At 36.3% G+C, this 17,771-nt stretch overlaps 1 protein-coding gene across 1 annotated transcript in view; it reads right to left on the bottom strand.

The window, feature by feature from the left end:
• Nucleotides 1-460: 460 nt before the first annotated feature.
• The window catches only part of LOC127853552 (activating signal cointegrator 1 complex subunit 3-like), a 215,834-nt gene continuing 198,523 nt past the window's right edge, over nucleotides 461-17,771 (bottom strand). The window contains 11 exon segments of the mRNA XM_052388131.1: nucleotides 461-2,346; nucleotides 4,038-4,161; nucleotides 7,301-7,330; nucleotides 7,332-7,393; nucleotides 7,878-7,992; nucleotides 9,009-9,129; nucleotides 11,180-11,331; nucleotides 11,887-12,055; nucleotides 14,710-14,765; nucleotides 15,108-15,242; nucleotides 17,155-17,266. Coding sequence (XP_052244091.1) covers nucleotides 2,144-2,346; nucleotides 4,038-4,161; nucleotides 7,301-7,330; nucleotides 7,332-7,393; nucleotides 7,878-7,992; nucleotides 9,009-9,129; nucleotides 11,180-11,331; nucleotides 11,887-12,055; nucleotides 14,710-14,765; nucleotides 15,108-15,242; nucleotides 17,155-17,266 — 1,279 coding nt within the window. The 3' untranslated portion in view covers nucleotides 461-2,143.

A 17,771-nucleotide genomic window follows, 5' to 3' on the forward strand; every position in this document is an offset into this window, starting at 1 on the left:
AGCATTTTGTTCATGTTTGTGCAACACCATAAATATATGATTTGAAAATCAAACAAGAGCTGTGTTTGTGAAACACAATGTCCCCTCCTGTGCTGCTTTGAAGCTATATATTTGACCTTTAACCCTGAAGGATGACATTGACCTTTCACCACTCAAAATGTGCAGCTCCATGAGATACACATGCATGCCATATATCAAGTTGCTATCATCAATATTGCACAAGTTATGACCAAGGTTAAAGTTTTGGGACACACATACAATGACTGACAGACACCTACAATGACAGACAGGCCAAAAACAATATACCTCTGATCATTTGATCCGGGGGCATAAAAAGTATGTGTCTGCACAAGGCTAAGGAAAATGCCATATTCAATGTTTTTGGATTAATAACGTGTTATGCATGGGTTTGTTGATAGGTTATGAAACTAAGTACCTGTTAAATGAACAAGAAAACAACTTACATTTTATCAGTTTATTTCAATAACAACATTTCATTAATCATAAATATTTTTGTTTTCATCACAGGTAATTAATAATTTGAATTATTGTCAATGACACAATTAAAATATTTTGTGTAGGATTAGCAAAAGACAGGTACACATTTTTCCAAAAGCTCTAATATTATTGATTTCTGATCTCTAAAATAAGAAATACATACACAATGAATACTTGAACAAGAAAACATGGTCAATATATTATAACAATTTTACATATTGACAATAAATGCCCATGTTTGAAAATGAACACACAATTCATTAAATTTACTTTTAGCTTTCATAATTTAAAGTCACATACACATGTAAGAATGAAGCACTTATTAAAATGCACCATGTTTGATGTCTAAATACCACATGCATAAAACACTCATAAATGTCACAAAATAACTTCATCCTCATCAATATTATGGCAGTAAGTTGCTTAAATAATCAATTAAAAACTTTAAAAAAATTGCCTGCCCAATGAAATAATATGATTGATTAATAAAAACAACAACAAACAAGATGTGTTTGTGAAACACTATGTCCCCATATATTTGACCTTTGACCTTGAAGGATGACCTTGACCTTTCACCACTCAAAATGTGCAGCTCCATGAGATACACATGCATGCCAAGTTGCTATCTTCAATATTGCAAAAGTGTACATTAAATAAGCGATTTTGACCCATATATATGACCTTTGATCCTGAAGGATAACCTTGACCTTTCACCACTCAAAATGTGCAGCTCGACCATAAGATACACATGCATGCCAAATATGAAGTTGCTATCTTCAATATTGCAAAAGTTATGGCAAAATGTTAAAGTTTGACACAAACAAACAAACACACAAACAAACCAAGAGACAGGGCAAAATCAATATGTCCCCCACTATAGTGGTGGGAGACATAAAAACATGTGTTTCTATAATGGAACATGATAACGTCTTCTATATGCACTGGCTTAAATGTTTTATCCCCCCCCTCGCCCCCGAATGAGCAGTTTCATCTATGGTTGCAGGTTATTAATTTGTATGGGCTATAAAAGGGGATATAACTCTTTTAACTCCTCTGATGTCCAAATAAACTGGGCAAATTATCAGCCCTTAAGTCCCAATAATTGATTATGCCCCAAAAAGACGGCATATATATTTTACCAGTATTTGAATCTTTCCGTCTAAAGAACACCAATAAACTATGGAATTCTTCAAATTCAACAAATTGAAAATCTATAAAACATTTTGTTATCCACCTCATGCATCTGCACATGAAATGAATACAATATTGTCCCTAATCCACCTCATGCATCTGCACATGAAATGAATACAATATTGTCCCTAATCCACCTCATGCATCTGCACATGAAATGAATACAATATAGTCCCTAACTTAATGACTAATGATGAGCCTAGTATTTTGAAAACTTGAGATGATCGATCACTTTCTATTGATAAAATAACCCCTCAAACCTCAATTCTAACAATGACCCTACTTACTCTCACAATGACCCAATAAATTTTAATACTGATGAGGATCCCATCAACTTTAGCACTGCATGTATCAACAAACTTTGACACAAACTAGGATCCTTTGAACTTCAAAACGAATCACAGTATTTTCAACAACATCCTATCAGCTTCTGAAAGTTCAACAAAGTTACACTTCAATCAACACCAAAGTCCAAGTCCTTCAGTTCATCCCTCAGTTCCATGTTGACCTGAGCCTCTATGCTGGGCTCGGTGACCTCAAGGTGAAGGTCATATTGCTGGTCAAGGCCAAGGTAAGAGTCACTCATTAGGTACACAGTGTAGATGACACGCCCAGGCTTCTCTGGCATGAACAGGGACAGCTGTACACTGCTATTACCTGAAAGATTGTCACAAGAACAATGGTGTAGGTTTTCTTAGCAAAAATAGATTTAATTCACATTGAAGATAAATGTATATATGTCCAGGTCAAAGTCATCATTCTCTAAACCTTAAAATTTATTTTTAAATTCAAATATAAATAAATTACTATAAAAAACACGCTTTCAAATTGCGTCTCATATAACTGGTAACCATACACACAAAAACAAATTTCAAACACACAAACACCTATTTAACATGTCAAAAAGTAGCTGAAAAAAATATCGCTTAACTTTTGATTAAATAATAAGTAATCAGGAACAATAGTATTATTGCTTTATGCTTCTGCTTGAAATCTGCAATCAACTCTGGTCAATGAATTCCCTGCATCACATTTATTCTACAAGATAAGTATTGATGCAAATCATCAAAGGGCGTCGGGAATTTCAGTGTAAAAGGCACTCAATGAAGTTACATGGAACGATTTTTGTCCTACTGTTAATATTAATATATTGGCCAATTATTTTTATCAAAATATAGAAAAAGATACTGGTATAACCATCATCTATGATTTTGTGTTATAACCCCCAAATAACCATTATCTATGATGTTGTTTTATAACTCCCAAATAACCATTATCTATGATTTTGTGTTGTAACCCCAAACTATTTCATAGTTCATTTTATTTACATTGGTTTCCATTTTTTTTACTTGCATCCGTGTGCAGTTTTCATTAATGGAATAGAACTGTGTAGGTTTTAAAAAATCTGCTTCATCTTGTAAGCTTAATTTCATATGTTTCTCAACTTCAAGGGGAGATGATTCTGAACTTATTCTTACGTTGCTCATTTATGATAGGGGTTGAGTACTCATTGATATGAAAACACTGTAACAGTTTTAATGTGTTTACGAACCCCCCCCCCCACCCTCTCACACATATATTTCATGGGCATAATAAAAACAAACAAGAGATGTGTTCGTCAGAAACACAATGCCCCCTATTGGGCCGCTTTGAAATAAAAAAAATTTTAATTTTGACTTTTGACCTTGAAGGATGACCTTGAGACCTTGACCTTGAACTTCCACCACTCAAAATGTGCAGCTTCATGAGAACGCCGCTTTGAATTTATATATTTTTTTATTTTTTTTGACCTTTGACCTTGAAGGATGACCTTGACCTTGAATTCCACCACTCAAAATGTGCAGCTTAATGTGATACACATGCATGCAAAATATCAAATAGCTATCTTCAATATTGAAAAAGTTATGGCCAATGTTAAAGTTTTCGGACGGACAGACGCCATACATTTGTGTTTGTTTATATTTAGCCAATTTACTGTAATTCAATACGTTGAAAAACTGCAGCCATTGATCACACTAAATACTATTTACTTTGCATCCTTAGTATGATAAATGTAAAGTTTAACAGGTTTTCATAAAGAAATATTGTTATGAAGTTCAAGAAGTTGTATATTTTAATGTCTGTTTTAAGGTTTGTCATTGCGTAATGCGCGCCACTCGCGTAATCAAAATCAGTCGACAGAATTTTCCTCCCCTCTGACTTTGCCTCAAGCACACCCCTTATGTTTGAAGAAACTTGTCAAAGGGAAAATCAAATCATTTGGCAAACCCCTGTATATGTATACTTTTCAGCAGATGAAAATGGCCCAACATGTGCTATCCCAGCACTCATAGACTGAGAGCATATACCTCTGATGTAAGGGACCCTTTTCAGGGCTACCAGCTCCTTGTTTTGGACATCCCCAACAATAAGAAACCAGCCCTCATCTTTTGGCTTCGGGAACCGTGGAGCATGAGCCTTGCTGTCGTTCTTCTGAAAAATAAAACCATACAAAACAAGAGATGTGTTTGTCAGAAACACAATGCCCCCTTTGAAGCCATATACATGCATGCCAAGTTGCCATCTGAAGCGACATAGAAGTTATGAGCATTTTTCGAAACCTAAATGCGAAACCTAAATGCAAAGTTTGAAGCTAGACTGTCTGATCACTATATGCCCTCCTTCGGGGGCATACAAATTTAGTCCTAACATTCTTAATTTAACTTGATTGCATCCTTCGCATAAGGCTTATTGCAACGCTTTTTAATTACCTGTTGTCTATGGGGGAGATGTTAAAGAACCCACCCCCCTGATAGTGCGGATCGAACCGTGACATCCCGGTTGCTAGGCTGACACAAAATCCACTACACCATTGCGACCTTGGTCAGCGATAAATAGACAAAGACAAACAAATGAATGTAAAAATGTCATGTCATAGATAGAACAGCCATTGTGCAGGCACTTTTCTAATAAGGATTGCAGTTTGTAACATTTAAATGTTTTAATGTATGATTTATATTTAAAAATAACATTGCATATTTCAGACAGGGATTTATAATTGAGTTGGTGATTCTGTTCTAAAAAATATTTTGTTTATTGTGGTAATCCCTTCTGAGACAAGCTAGGCACATTTTGAACAACCAGCTGCAATCTCATGGAGAAAGGATGGGTGCCACCAAAATGACGGTAAACAAGAGCTGTGTTTGTCAGAAACACAATGCCCCGTATTGCGCTGCTTTGAAATAAAATTTCAATATATCATTTGGCAGGTTTAGAAATTATCTCCCTTTTAAAGCTTATTACTTCCCTTTGATTGTATGTTTTTACATTTGACCTTGAAGGATGACCTTGACCTTTCACCACTCAAAATGTGCAGCTTCATGAGATACACATGCATGCCAAATATCAAGTTGCTATCTTAAATATTGCAAAAGTTATGGCCAATGTTAAAGTTTTCGGACGGACACACAGACTGACAGACTGACGGACAGTTCAACTGCTATATGCCACCCTACCGTGAGCATAAAAAAATCAGTCATACGTCTGCAGGCTCATACATGGAGGGGGGGGTTGAGGTTAAAGGGGTATAACATTGTACAAACATTTACACTTCATAAGTCAGGACAAAACTACAAGACAATAGGAAAATAAAAATCAGTGTCAGTAATATTGAGATCACATGAAATTCATAGTCTGATTCGATGACACCACCATCTTGTTTGACATGTTCATTACATTAAAGAATTTAGATAATACAGTAGTTTAAAAAGCATTACATAGCGATTTGATGACTAGTTATAATCCAAATGTACACTGCTACCATTATTGACCATAAATGTATTTAAGAATTTTGTAAACACAGTGAAATGCATGCCATTGTTTGGAACTGTACAGGAATTGTCAAATGGGAACTACTTGGCAAATCTTGCAAAAAAACAAGGTTAAAATTATACAGCGTTTCCAAGCTTTGGGCAAGTAATTATGCCTGAGAATTCAATTGAGAGGCAACATGCAAAAATCACCTATTAAATTATACTTTACCTTTGTTCTCTATAAATTATTTGAAAGGCGGGAGTTATGCATGTTTAGTTGCATAGTTGGATGATTGACATCGAGTATCAAACACATGATTGGTTTAGCATGCTGATCACTAGACAAAGGAAGCCAATTTGTTTGGCTAGAAAGGTGTTGCTTTATGGCTTCATGAGAGGAAGCAGCTCCCTCTGACGTCGGCAAACTGTCAATGCACACAGAGTGAACATTCTCACGAGACTTTAATAAACGCCATTGACTATTTGTTTACAATGTTTGTTAAAAAAAACACTGGCTGACATGAATTGTTTGATAAAACAATTCAAAATCAAATCAAATAGGAAGTTGCAAACTTTGATTATATTAATTTGCGTTAAAAAAGACAATATTTTGTTCCATCAATCAACCAGTTTTCTATAAAACAGAAACAACTGCAACCATGCCAACAACGCTGATCTTCTTTGAATTTTCCTTTTTTACATGAATCACCTCATAAGTCAGTACTATAATGTTAAAGCAAGATTATACGATTTTGTCAAATATTTATTAATTTATATAAAATGTGTAAAAAACTTATTATACATATATTTCAATATAAATTAAAATAAAAGTTAAGAAGAACATGTGTCGAAAAATGCGAAAAAGCAAGATATTTAATTCTTAAATCTAAAATATCTGTTAAGTCGAATTCGCCAGCATGTATATCATGCATGTACGATGTGAATCTAAATTAAGTTTTACCGATCAATTTAATTTCCTGCAACGATATCTATTCATACGACACACAAACACTTACCCCGATCCTAATATAAAGACGAATGCTTCGGTTATTGTAGGAAAATATTTACGAAATATCTTTGTCACAATCGGCTTGGGCGCTAATTAGTCTTTGCTGCATTTTATGAAATTCGTCTTCAATGTATAATTTTTCTTGCCTTTTTTGTGTTATTGTTACATATTTTTATCAATATATAACAATTTAACACATATAAAAATTGTATAATCTCGCTTTAATCAATTTTTGGAGGAAAATAATATCGACTTATGATTGGGTAACCAAAGCCCACTGAATGGACATGCTGAGGACAAGACAACATAATACCAAGCCGCATCGGTAAGGGCCTGGAATAATAACAACTGCGCACTCCACCACAGGGTGGATGCGATAAGTTAGCTACTTGAACTAAGAAAACAAAGTTGTCAAAAAAAACAACAACCACAGGAACATGGAATGTAAGAACACTCTATGGGTGTGGCAATATCAACAAACAGACACATGGCCTGTAGCGCTACCCCTGGGACATCATAAAACAAGATAAGGTCAGGAGCTTGGCTTCGGTGAAACGTCAACAGACAGGGCACAATATATGGTTCAGCATTGAGGAGTCTTAACCCTTTACATGCTGGGTAATTTGTCGTCAGCTGAATTTCTAAAATAAGCATTTTCTTTGATTTAAAAAAAAAGAATACCAGCAGAATAGCAAACAGTTTGGATCCTGATGAGACGCCACTGTGGCGTCTCATCTGGATCCAAACTGTTTGCAAAGGCCTTCAAAATTCGGTTTCAGCACTGAAAGAGTTAACATCCCAACAGTTTTACCTTCATCTTGTTGATCCTGGAGAGCTGCAGCCTGCAGCACATACTCCTGGTCACCATGAACAGTCAGCCACTTCTGGTCAGTCATCTTCCCACCTGTTAAAATATACACGGTACAGTCACACTTTGAGAAATAATAAGAAGACATCAAACATATGATATTTTTTGTAAAAACTCATAACTAAGGAATTCATATTATTTTGTTATGTCTATTAAATTGAGCCAAACATTGTTTCAATATGCCTTTCATTTCAATCAAGCTAAAATAAAAACTTCTAAAATATATAATTTAGTTATTTAAAAATATAGTACTGACGATTTAATTTGTTAAAACCTGCAGCCCTCAATAAAACACATCACCTTGTTAAACCAGGCTGTCTCTTAGCAACAGTGTATGTACCTTGTTTGCCTTTGTCAATTAGTATGACTCGATTGATCAGTCATTGGCTCAACATCACTTCATTTAACATATAGTTCTCTCTTAGTATAACCTGTTTACTGGTGTAAGTTTGTTCCATTTAGATTGCATATGTGACATCATTTTATTTCACACTTATTACCCTCCTAAGTGACAGCGTACCTTGTTTGCTGGTGTCAATGGATCTCTCTTCATGTTGGCCTGTCCCTCCCTCCCAACAACCCTTCACGGAGAAAGACAGCTCAATCTGGGGCAGTCGGCATAGAACGTTGTACACCTGGGAACAAAAGGTTACACACATGAGAAAGAGAAACATTTCTGGGTATATTGTATAACTAAAATAAAAACCCCATTTATTTAGTAGGCCGCTCACTTGAGTTAATGCTGGCAGTCTGTAGCAAAAAATATTGACACGATAGCAAACAAGCAAATTCGTTGAATTGATATCCCCCGCCAATATATGCTTCTGCACACAAAAGTGTTATATTTGACACTCAAAAAAGCATTTTTTTAAAGATACATAGGGCCATAACTCCGTTATTAACAGATGGTGTGCAATACCATTTGGCGTGCATCAACCTCTTATCCATATATATACTCATACCAAGTTTCAATGAAATCAGCCAAAGCACTTCCAAGATATGGCCCCAGACACACAAAAAAGCATTTTTTCAAGATACAAAGGGCCATAACTCCGTTATTAACAGACATTGTACATTGCCATTTGGCGTGCATCATCCTCTTATCAATATATATACTCATACCAAGTTTCAATGAAATCCGCCAAAACACTTCCAAGATATGGGTCCGGACACAAAAGTGCCGGACGGACGGACGGAAAAACGGAAAGACAGATGGACAGACGGACAGAAGGACGGACAACGCCAAAACAATACCCCTCCGCCTATGGCAGGGGATAATAAGTGACGAGATTCTTGGTGTAACACTTGTGTACTTAAAAGAATTTAAATACATGAAGTCTTTGGGTATGACTCATTTGTGGTTGTATAAGTCTTGTTACAGGATTTATGCAATGTGCGTTAAGTGCAGTACGCACAGGCTACTCTGGGAGGGCTCTTTCTGCCTTAACTAGATTTTCCCTAAGAAGAGACTCCCTTTTAACAAACAATATAACAAAAGCTGAAAGTGTTGTCCCTGATTAGCCTGTGAAGAATGCACAGGCTAACCTTTGATGACATATTAGGCACATGCATTCAGACACATTGTCCCCCGCATGATGCTCAAATAATGATAGAGTCCTATGTCACAGCCCCTCCTATAGCCACACCCTACCTGCTCCAGATGTTCCTTGTCCATCTCTGCCCCCAGCATGTCTGCCAACACGCTGTACCGGCCGTCACAGACTGACATCACCTCTGGCAGTGTCTCCAGGCGACGCTTTGAATCCTTCTCTCTGGACACAATAATTCAAATATTTTAACAGTCAACTTCAAATGCCTAACATTTGCTTGTCTCAAATGTCAAGCTCTTCGATTCCTTGCTGATTCCTGTGACTAATGTGAGTAATCAGGAGTTTATTGCAGAGTGTTTAGAAGTAGTACCTCATTTATTACTGCAATTTCATAAAATTATAAATGTATTTTTCTTGAAAAGTTTTTTTTTTACTTACATAATGAATGACAGATCTATACCCTGCACAAGCTCATTTTATGTCAAATGACGTGCGACCTCTAAATGAAAGAGTGCAAGTTGTAAAATTGAAAAAAAACTGAAAACAAGAGCTGTGTTTGTCAGAAACAAAATGCCCCCTACTGCGCCACTTTGACTTATTTATTTATTTTTTATCATTTGGCAGGTACAGATAATTATCTCCCTTTACAGCATATTACTTGCCTTGGATTTGTTTTTTTTTACATTTGATCTTGAAGGATCACCTTGACCTTTCACCATTCAAAATGTGCAGGTCCATGAGATACACATGCATGCCAAATATCAAGTTACTATCTGAAGCGACAAAGAAGTAATGAGCATTTTTCGAAACCTAAACGCAAAGTGTGACGGACAGAAGGACCAACGGACGGACAGTCCGATGACTATATGCCCTCCTTCGGGGGCATAAAAATCGCTGAGAGCTAGTGATTCTGAATGCTAAGATTAAAACATATTTAAGTTTACTTGCAGTTGATTATTTGATAAAGATTACCACTCTTCATTATGCACCCATGTACATAGTTAATAATAATTTAAAAAGAAATACCCAAATTCATAACATTTAACTGCATATGATGCAAAACAATACCAAAAAAATTGCAGCAATTAACCCATATGTTTCTAAAGTTCCAATTTTATCAATGAACAACAAAATAGCAAAATGTTGCCAAGTAATGAATTTAACATTTGGAATAACCTTTTTGTTATCATGACAAGTGTAGTCAAGACCAACTTTACAACGATGACCAGGAATAAGTGTCTAAACAAAACACTAGAACTCCCTAGAAGATTTAGGCAACTTTGCAAAAATGACCCTTGGTAAATATAAAATACCAGAAATTCATTATAAACAAGAAAACTTTTACCCATGTAATAGCGACCTTGACATCTAAGTACGGGAGACACCAAATGCAATCCTCTTGTTATGGTCATTTGTGGTTGATTTAAAATGGCATGATGAATGACAATTTCAAGCTGTTTTATGGCCTTATTTGACCTTTGAACTCTTGTGACCTTGACCTTTGAGGTAGGGAGATGAGTGGTACACGTAACATGTTTTATGATGGATTACACTAGTGCCAATTGATTTAAAAATCTATCAATAAATCACAAAATAAAGACAGAGAAAGAAATTTCCCAGCTTTTTTGGCCAAATATAACATTTGACCTCTTTGTGTGACCTTAACCTTTGATGAGGCAGGGAGAGGGCTGTTACTAGACACATGTCTTGTTATGATGGTTTACATTTGTGTTAATTAATTTTAAAATCCAGGAATATATGGCAAATTTACGGCTAAGGCAGGAATTTTCAAGCAGTTTTAAGGCCAAATATGACCATTGTGACCTTTTACCCTTGAGATATTAAGCCTGGCACTTTACGAGACATGTTGTCGTATGGCGTTGAAAATTTATTTTTTAATTTATGCAAAATTATTTCAAAATTCATCTCAAACGTCTGAAATCAAACAGTAATAGCTAAAAAAGGAAACTTCACACAGACATACAGAAATTTAGACCTACTGATGTACAGTGCGACTGGTATATGCCTCTACCTTTGAAGGAGGGGCATACACATGATTATGCTTGTGTCATAGCAAGTAATTTAAAGTAAATACATGCATTATTTCCTTAGCTAAACAAACAGGGCCTTTGGGAGAAAATAAAACACAAAAACAAACTGATGAGCAATAAAAGTAGTTTGACTAAAGCCAAAAAGGCCATATAAATGTCACCTGAAGCAGTACACATGGTATGGTGTAACATGTGGCAGGGTCAGTAGGGAGGAGTCATACCTGAAGCAGTACACATGGTATGGTGTAACATGTGGCAGGGTGAGTAGGGAGGAGTCATGCCACCAGCGCCCCTGCACAATCATCTGGATGAGCTGTGTGATACCCAACGAGGCCACCAGCCAGCCCTGGTCAGCTGACACGTCCAGCATCGCCTGGCAACAAGGGCAGGGGTATATGCCATTTGATGCATGCATATCAAATTAATGAGCACAACTAAAGGTGATAAAAATCTCCACATACCAGAAGATTTGTTAAAAGCTTTCAGAATAATATTGTAGAATTTTGACCTCTGACCTGAATATATGACCTTGACCTTAAATGAAGATTGTATTATAACCACTCTGACATCCTGATGGCTGATAGATAACCTTTAGAAGAATACAATATAAACTACCTAAGAGATCCGTAAGGCTTATATGAAACCTAAAGCAAAGTGCAGTGTTAACAACATACTGAAGGCCTATAAATAAACTGAGGAATGTAGTGTAACCTAAATGCTAGTGAAGTGTAACCTACCATACAGATTTTGATGGCCAATACATAACCTAGAGAAGAGTTCGGTGAAACCTTCAGGTTAGTGCAGGGTTAGAAACCTGACATATCCTGATGTTAGAAATGCAGTGTAACCCACCTGACATATCCTGATGTTAGAAATACACTGTAACCCACCTGACAGATCCTGATGTTAGAAATGCAGTGTAACCCACCTGACAGATCCTGATGGCCTGGTCAAGCACAGACTTGGTGTCTGTGTTGTAGTCTGTGGAGGGCAGCTGGACTTGTCCAAAGTGACACTGCAGGAGAATGTTGGTCTTTGTGTGGGCTGAGTCCATCAAATGCGGATTCAACTCTAGAGGCAGACTCTTGGCCAGCTCACTATGAAAAGAGTCATGTATTATTGATTTGAATATTCCTTGAGAATGTTGGTCTTTGTGTGGGCAGAGCCCATCAAATGAGGATTTAACTCTAGAGGCAGACTCTTGGCCAGCTCACTATGAAAACAGTCAGTTATTAACCCTTTGCATGCTGGGAAATTGTCGTCTGCTAAAATGTCGTCTGCTGAATTTCTAAAATTAGCATTTTCTTCGATTTTTTTTAATGAATACTATCAGAATAGCAAACTGTTTGGATCCTGATGTGACGCCATGTTCTGTGGCGTTTCATCTGGATCCAAACTGTTTGCAAAGGCCTTCAAAATTCGATTCCAGCACTGAAAGAGTTAATAATTGGAATATTCCTTCATTACACTTTATCAATGTTTGTTCAGGTTAAGAGTGTGCTTGTTTTTCTGACTTGTTTTTTTTAAAACCTATTTTAGATAATAAATCCACCAAATATATTTGACTATATTTTTTCAATTAAAAACCTATGAATACATGTATTGCAACAACAACTGATACTACTGCTGCAGCTGCTGTGCTAGGCTGCTCCTTTTTTAGACTACATACTACTAAATATACTTCTACGATATAACACAACCTTAAATTGCACAACTTATTCTACAATAGCAAATATCACAGCATCCTTGCACTATTCTACCAATAAACTTTCTATACAAAAATGTAATTAGATTTGCTGAATAAACAAGAAAATGGCCTAAAAATAAATATTGGATGTAAAACGATTATAACAGATGAATTTATTTGATCAGATACTGTTATATAGCCCTCAATCCTTACAATAGGAGTCCAAAAGACAGGGATTTACTGATTATGTAATTTATGACATGCAATACACAGACAATCAACTTTTGTTATGCAACCTGTTGCCAAGTGCACAGCAGAATATCAACATTGATACAACAACATGTAAACACAGTTCAAGCTGTTTGGTGCATTTTGCAATATGAGAATCTTACAAAAATAACAACTGTTAAGGTAAAAACAAGTTTTCTCCAAATATAACTACCGTACATTTGCGGCCATTAGTCTACCTCGGCCATAAGTCGAGGGGTATAATGTGGCTAGAAAAACTTGGTTTTTTGCCTTGACTCTGCCATAAGTCGGGGGGTAAATTTCCTCAATATCTCAGACATGTTTAAGTGACCTTTTAGTCATGGTTCTGAGGGCTTTTGCACTGGCAGTTGACATTTTTTGGGATATTAATAATAAGGATATATTTAAAACGAAACATTCAACGTTTCAATTATTTATTATCACGAAAAATATATTTTATTGTTCAAAAATCATAATAACATATCATTGATTATTTCGAACTTAATATATATTTCACAAATCAAAATTAGTTTCCCATTTAACGTAATAACTTTCAGCGTTTATATGATGAGCAGATTTTTTTGTATTAAAGTGTTAGTGCTATTGATGTGAAAATTCGTTAAAATCTTGAACGCAGAAATGCATTATATGGTCAAAATAATTGTAACTTGCTCTCAAATAATCAAAAACGCTTTCGCCATTATGCATGAAACACGTGAATTTACCAACACTCGCATCGCTCGCTATTCGACTGTTATATACATATTCGCAAATCACGAGATACCCGAGGAATATTTTCTGCATTCTGGAAAAACGTCTTATCTAATAATACTAAGCAGCTAATCGAAAGTAATTGTGTATTTAATGTGTCCAATTACACTTTTTAATAATCCAGGGTGAGTGCGTAATATTATTATAATCAAACAATGAATGAAATCATCACTCAGATAAGATCTATTGATTTACGAAACAATTATGCATAAATTGTGGGACAGTTGTGAATAAATCAACGAAACCACACCTTCATCCAATCAAAAAATATACCATGTGAAGTTGAACAATAGCGATTGGTTAAAGGCGTATCCAACGATAGAGTAATTAATTTTGATTGGTCAGAAGTAGTTTGTAGCAGAACCGTTGTGCATATCATTAACGGATAACTATTTTAGGTGTGACGCAATAAAGAATACACTTTACACTCTGATCTTAGTCAAAAGGCCGAGAAGCGATAATTGGTGGCATAAAGACACCTGCATCTGTTGACAGTTTGTATTTACACGGATTAACTTTAAATGGGTACAAGTGTCAGCAGTCGATTTTCTATTGTTCTTAGCAGACAACGGACGATGTATCAATAGACAAATTGCCATGTATAAATTTCGCCACTTTACCGTACGTCACAAATGTTTAATATTTTCGAAGTTATTTTTACATGTTTTAATTTGGACTTATAACGAAGATTAATGAATTAAAAACCAATGTAAACATGCAGTATTTTGTTATCGGCGGACATTTAAGTAAAAGACGAGTCGGCCTTACCGTAAACAGTCATCATTCCTCCGCTTCAGAGATTTATTACTTTAAAAAAAAACGGCACAGAAATATGTGTTTTTTTTTAATTTTTATTTTGTACCTCATCCATAAGTCGAGTTGACTTTTAAAGTCAATTTTGGGAGCGTTTTTAGGTCGACTTATGGCCGCAAATTTACGGTAATGCAGCAGCATGTTTATTCAAAACAGAATTTTTTTTCGAGACAGATGGTGTTGGGTGATTTTTATTAAACACATTATTTTTGGTCACCAAGGGAGACAAACCTATTGATCTGATCTTCATTATGGCGGACAGGAAGCTCTGCATACTCAGAGGCATTCTGAAAAATGAAGACAAAGGTCCATAATTCAACCAAAACAGTCCACAGCCAGAATTTCTATCGTAACAATCCCCTACAAATTAAAGTAATTAAGCCATGAAAGTTTGAGCAAATTCTTGCAAGAAGTAAAAAGTAAGCATGTTAAAGCGGGAGCGAGTAAAAGGGAATATATATTTGTTGAAAAGCACCTGTTACAAATCAAAGCGCTGACTGAACTGAAAATTGGTTTTCCCAATTGAGCAATTATTTCCCATATTGTTTTCACCCAGATTAAAATTAAAGTTGCCAATGCTTGGGGGTAAGTGATATCTTACAATGTTGCAATGTAATGACATAACTTACAGACAGGACTGAAATCAGCTCCTGTATGCTGGTCTGTGGTCCGAGATCACCGTGAAACATCCTCATGGTGAGATGGGTGAGATAGTAGTAGGACGAGATACGTCCCATCGTCATTGGCAACACAGCATAGCCATCCTGTGCACAAATATACGGTAGTATCTACGGTATTGAAACTCATGACTTTGACTATTGAGCTTTCAAGTAATTGTTACTGTCTCCAAACATATGTCTATGAAATTGCATGATAAATGATGCACAGGAAAATCAAGACAAACAAAATGATGGGGAGATTAAGGGAGATCGGTGTTATGCACTACACCCCATCTCCACATGATTGCCCATTATTGGTTAGTAATTATCCCCCGCCATAGGCGGACGGATATTGTTTGGCGTTGTCCGTCCATCTGTTGGTCCGTAATTTCCATCCATCAGGAGCCATATCTTGGAAGTGCTTTAGCGGATTTCATTGAAACTTGGTATGAGTATATATATGGATCAGAGGATGATGCACGCCAAATGGGATTGTACACCATCTGTTTATAATGGAGTTATGGCCCTTCGTCCGTCCGGAGCCATATCTTGGAAGTGCTTTGGCGGGTTCCATTGAAACTTGGTATGAGTATATATATGGATCAGAGGATGATGCACGCCAAATGGCATTGTACACCATCTGTTAATAACGGAGTTATGGCCCTTCGTCCGTCCGGAGCCATATCTTGGAAGTGCTTTGGCGGGTTCCATTGAAACTTGGTATGAGTATATATATGGATCAGAGGATGATGCACGCTAAATGGCATTGTACACCATCTGTTAATAACGGAGTTATGGCCCTTTGTATCTTGAAAAAATGCTTTTTTGAGTGTCAAATATAAAACTTTCGTGTCCAGAAGCATATTGGCAGGGGATATCAATTCAACGAATTTGCTTGTTTTGTTGTATTATGAATGACCTAGTTACAGGCAAACAAGCTGAATATGCCAAAATTTAACTAATGCCCTGCAAGCGGGACTTAAAACCTTTTAGGTACCAAGAGCAATTTTACATAAAACAAGAACACCGCATAGCAGGTGCCACGCTCGGCTGCGAAAGCTTGGCAGAATGTTTTTTTTTTAGAGGTCACAGTGACCTTGACCTTTGACCTAGTGACCCAAAAATGGGTGTGGCATGTAGAACTCATCAAGGTGCAACTACATATGAAGTTTCAAAGTTGTAGGTGGAAGCACTTTGATTTTAGAGCCTATGTTAAAGTTTGATATTAGAGGTCACAGTAACCTTGACCTTTGACCCAAAAATGGGTGTGGCATGTAAAACTCATCAAGGTGCATCTACATATGAAGTTTAAAAGTTGTAGGTGGAAGCACTTTGATTTTAGAGCCAATGTTAAGGTTTTAGCACGATGCCTACAGTGGACATCGGACGAGCTGGCTATGACAATAGCTCGGGGTTTCCCTGAAAACAGCCTCGCTAATAAGGAAAATTTGAAGTAAGTTATTCTAAACTTGCATGATTAAGTACAAAGTTGCAGTCTGGACCAGCTCTTATGGTGTAAAACAACCATGCACATACACATAGCAATTGGGACTGCTATTAAAGGCTATTCCGATGTGTGCTAGACCACTGTCAAGCTAACTAATGTCAGGTCAAAATCCAGACTATAAATTATTTACCGAAATAAACTTTGCCTAAATGTTCTAAATAAAACCTGACATATAAATGTGCCTCTCTTTTGGAAAACATTGCTAAATGCATAAGTGTACAATGTCGTCAAAGATTAGTATGTAAAGTCCACACAGGCTAATCAGGTACAACTCTTTCCCCTTTGATGAAATTTCACAATTAAAGGAAGTTCCTTCTTAGCAAAAATCCAGTTGACCAGAAGGCGGAAAGTGTTTTCCCTGATTAGCCTGTGCGAATTTCACAGGCTAATCTGAGACAACACTAAACCTTCATGCATAAATCACAGTTTTTCCCTGACACTTAACGCATATGCATTAAGCCTGGTTTTCACAGCATTGGCTAAAATGGTTGTTGAAGTACCCCAACCAACCTCTCCAGTCTGAATGCAGAAAGAGGACTCCAGTTCAAATAGTGCCTTCTCCACCAGCCCAGATAGAAACCGGTTGACATTGCCATGTTCTGTGTCATCTAGGTTGTAGAAACTGAAAATATAGGAGGAGAAATGTACACTTAACCATACTCTGTGCTGAACAAACCACATGTTTACATGAGTACATCTTACATCACCTGTTTTTTCACTGTCCATATTGTCATGTTTTGTGCCAAATAGTTCTAACAACACCCTGTCCTGTGTCAAAGAAAGGAGTTAGTTAACAAGGTTCTGGTTTGTTGTCCATTATGATAAAGGAAATTGCCGCAATTGCTAGCTTTTTCTGTGTTAAACATAACAACGAAAACTTGTTGACACTGTTTGATGTTAAGCATCAAACTTGAATGATTATTGATTTCTAAGCATTATTTGAGAACCAGATGAACCGTTGTAACCCTGCCATGTTATGTGGAAAATATAAGATATGTAATATACAGTTTTTTGACATTTTAATTTTCTAAAGCTAGTACAAAACAAGGAAAATGCTGATATTACCATGTTCTATGTTACACAAAAACTTGAAAGATAAGGCACACTTTAAATGAGGTGTAACTCAA

Source organism: Dreissena polymorpha, chromosome 12 (assembly GCF_020536995.1).
Source record: "Dreissena polymorpha isolate Duluth1 chromosome 12, UMN_Dpol_1.0, whole genome shotgun sequence".
Lineage (NCBI taxonomy): Eukaryota > Metazoa > Mollusca > Bivalvia > Myida > Dreissenidae > Dreissena > Dreissena polymorpha.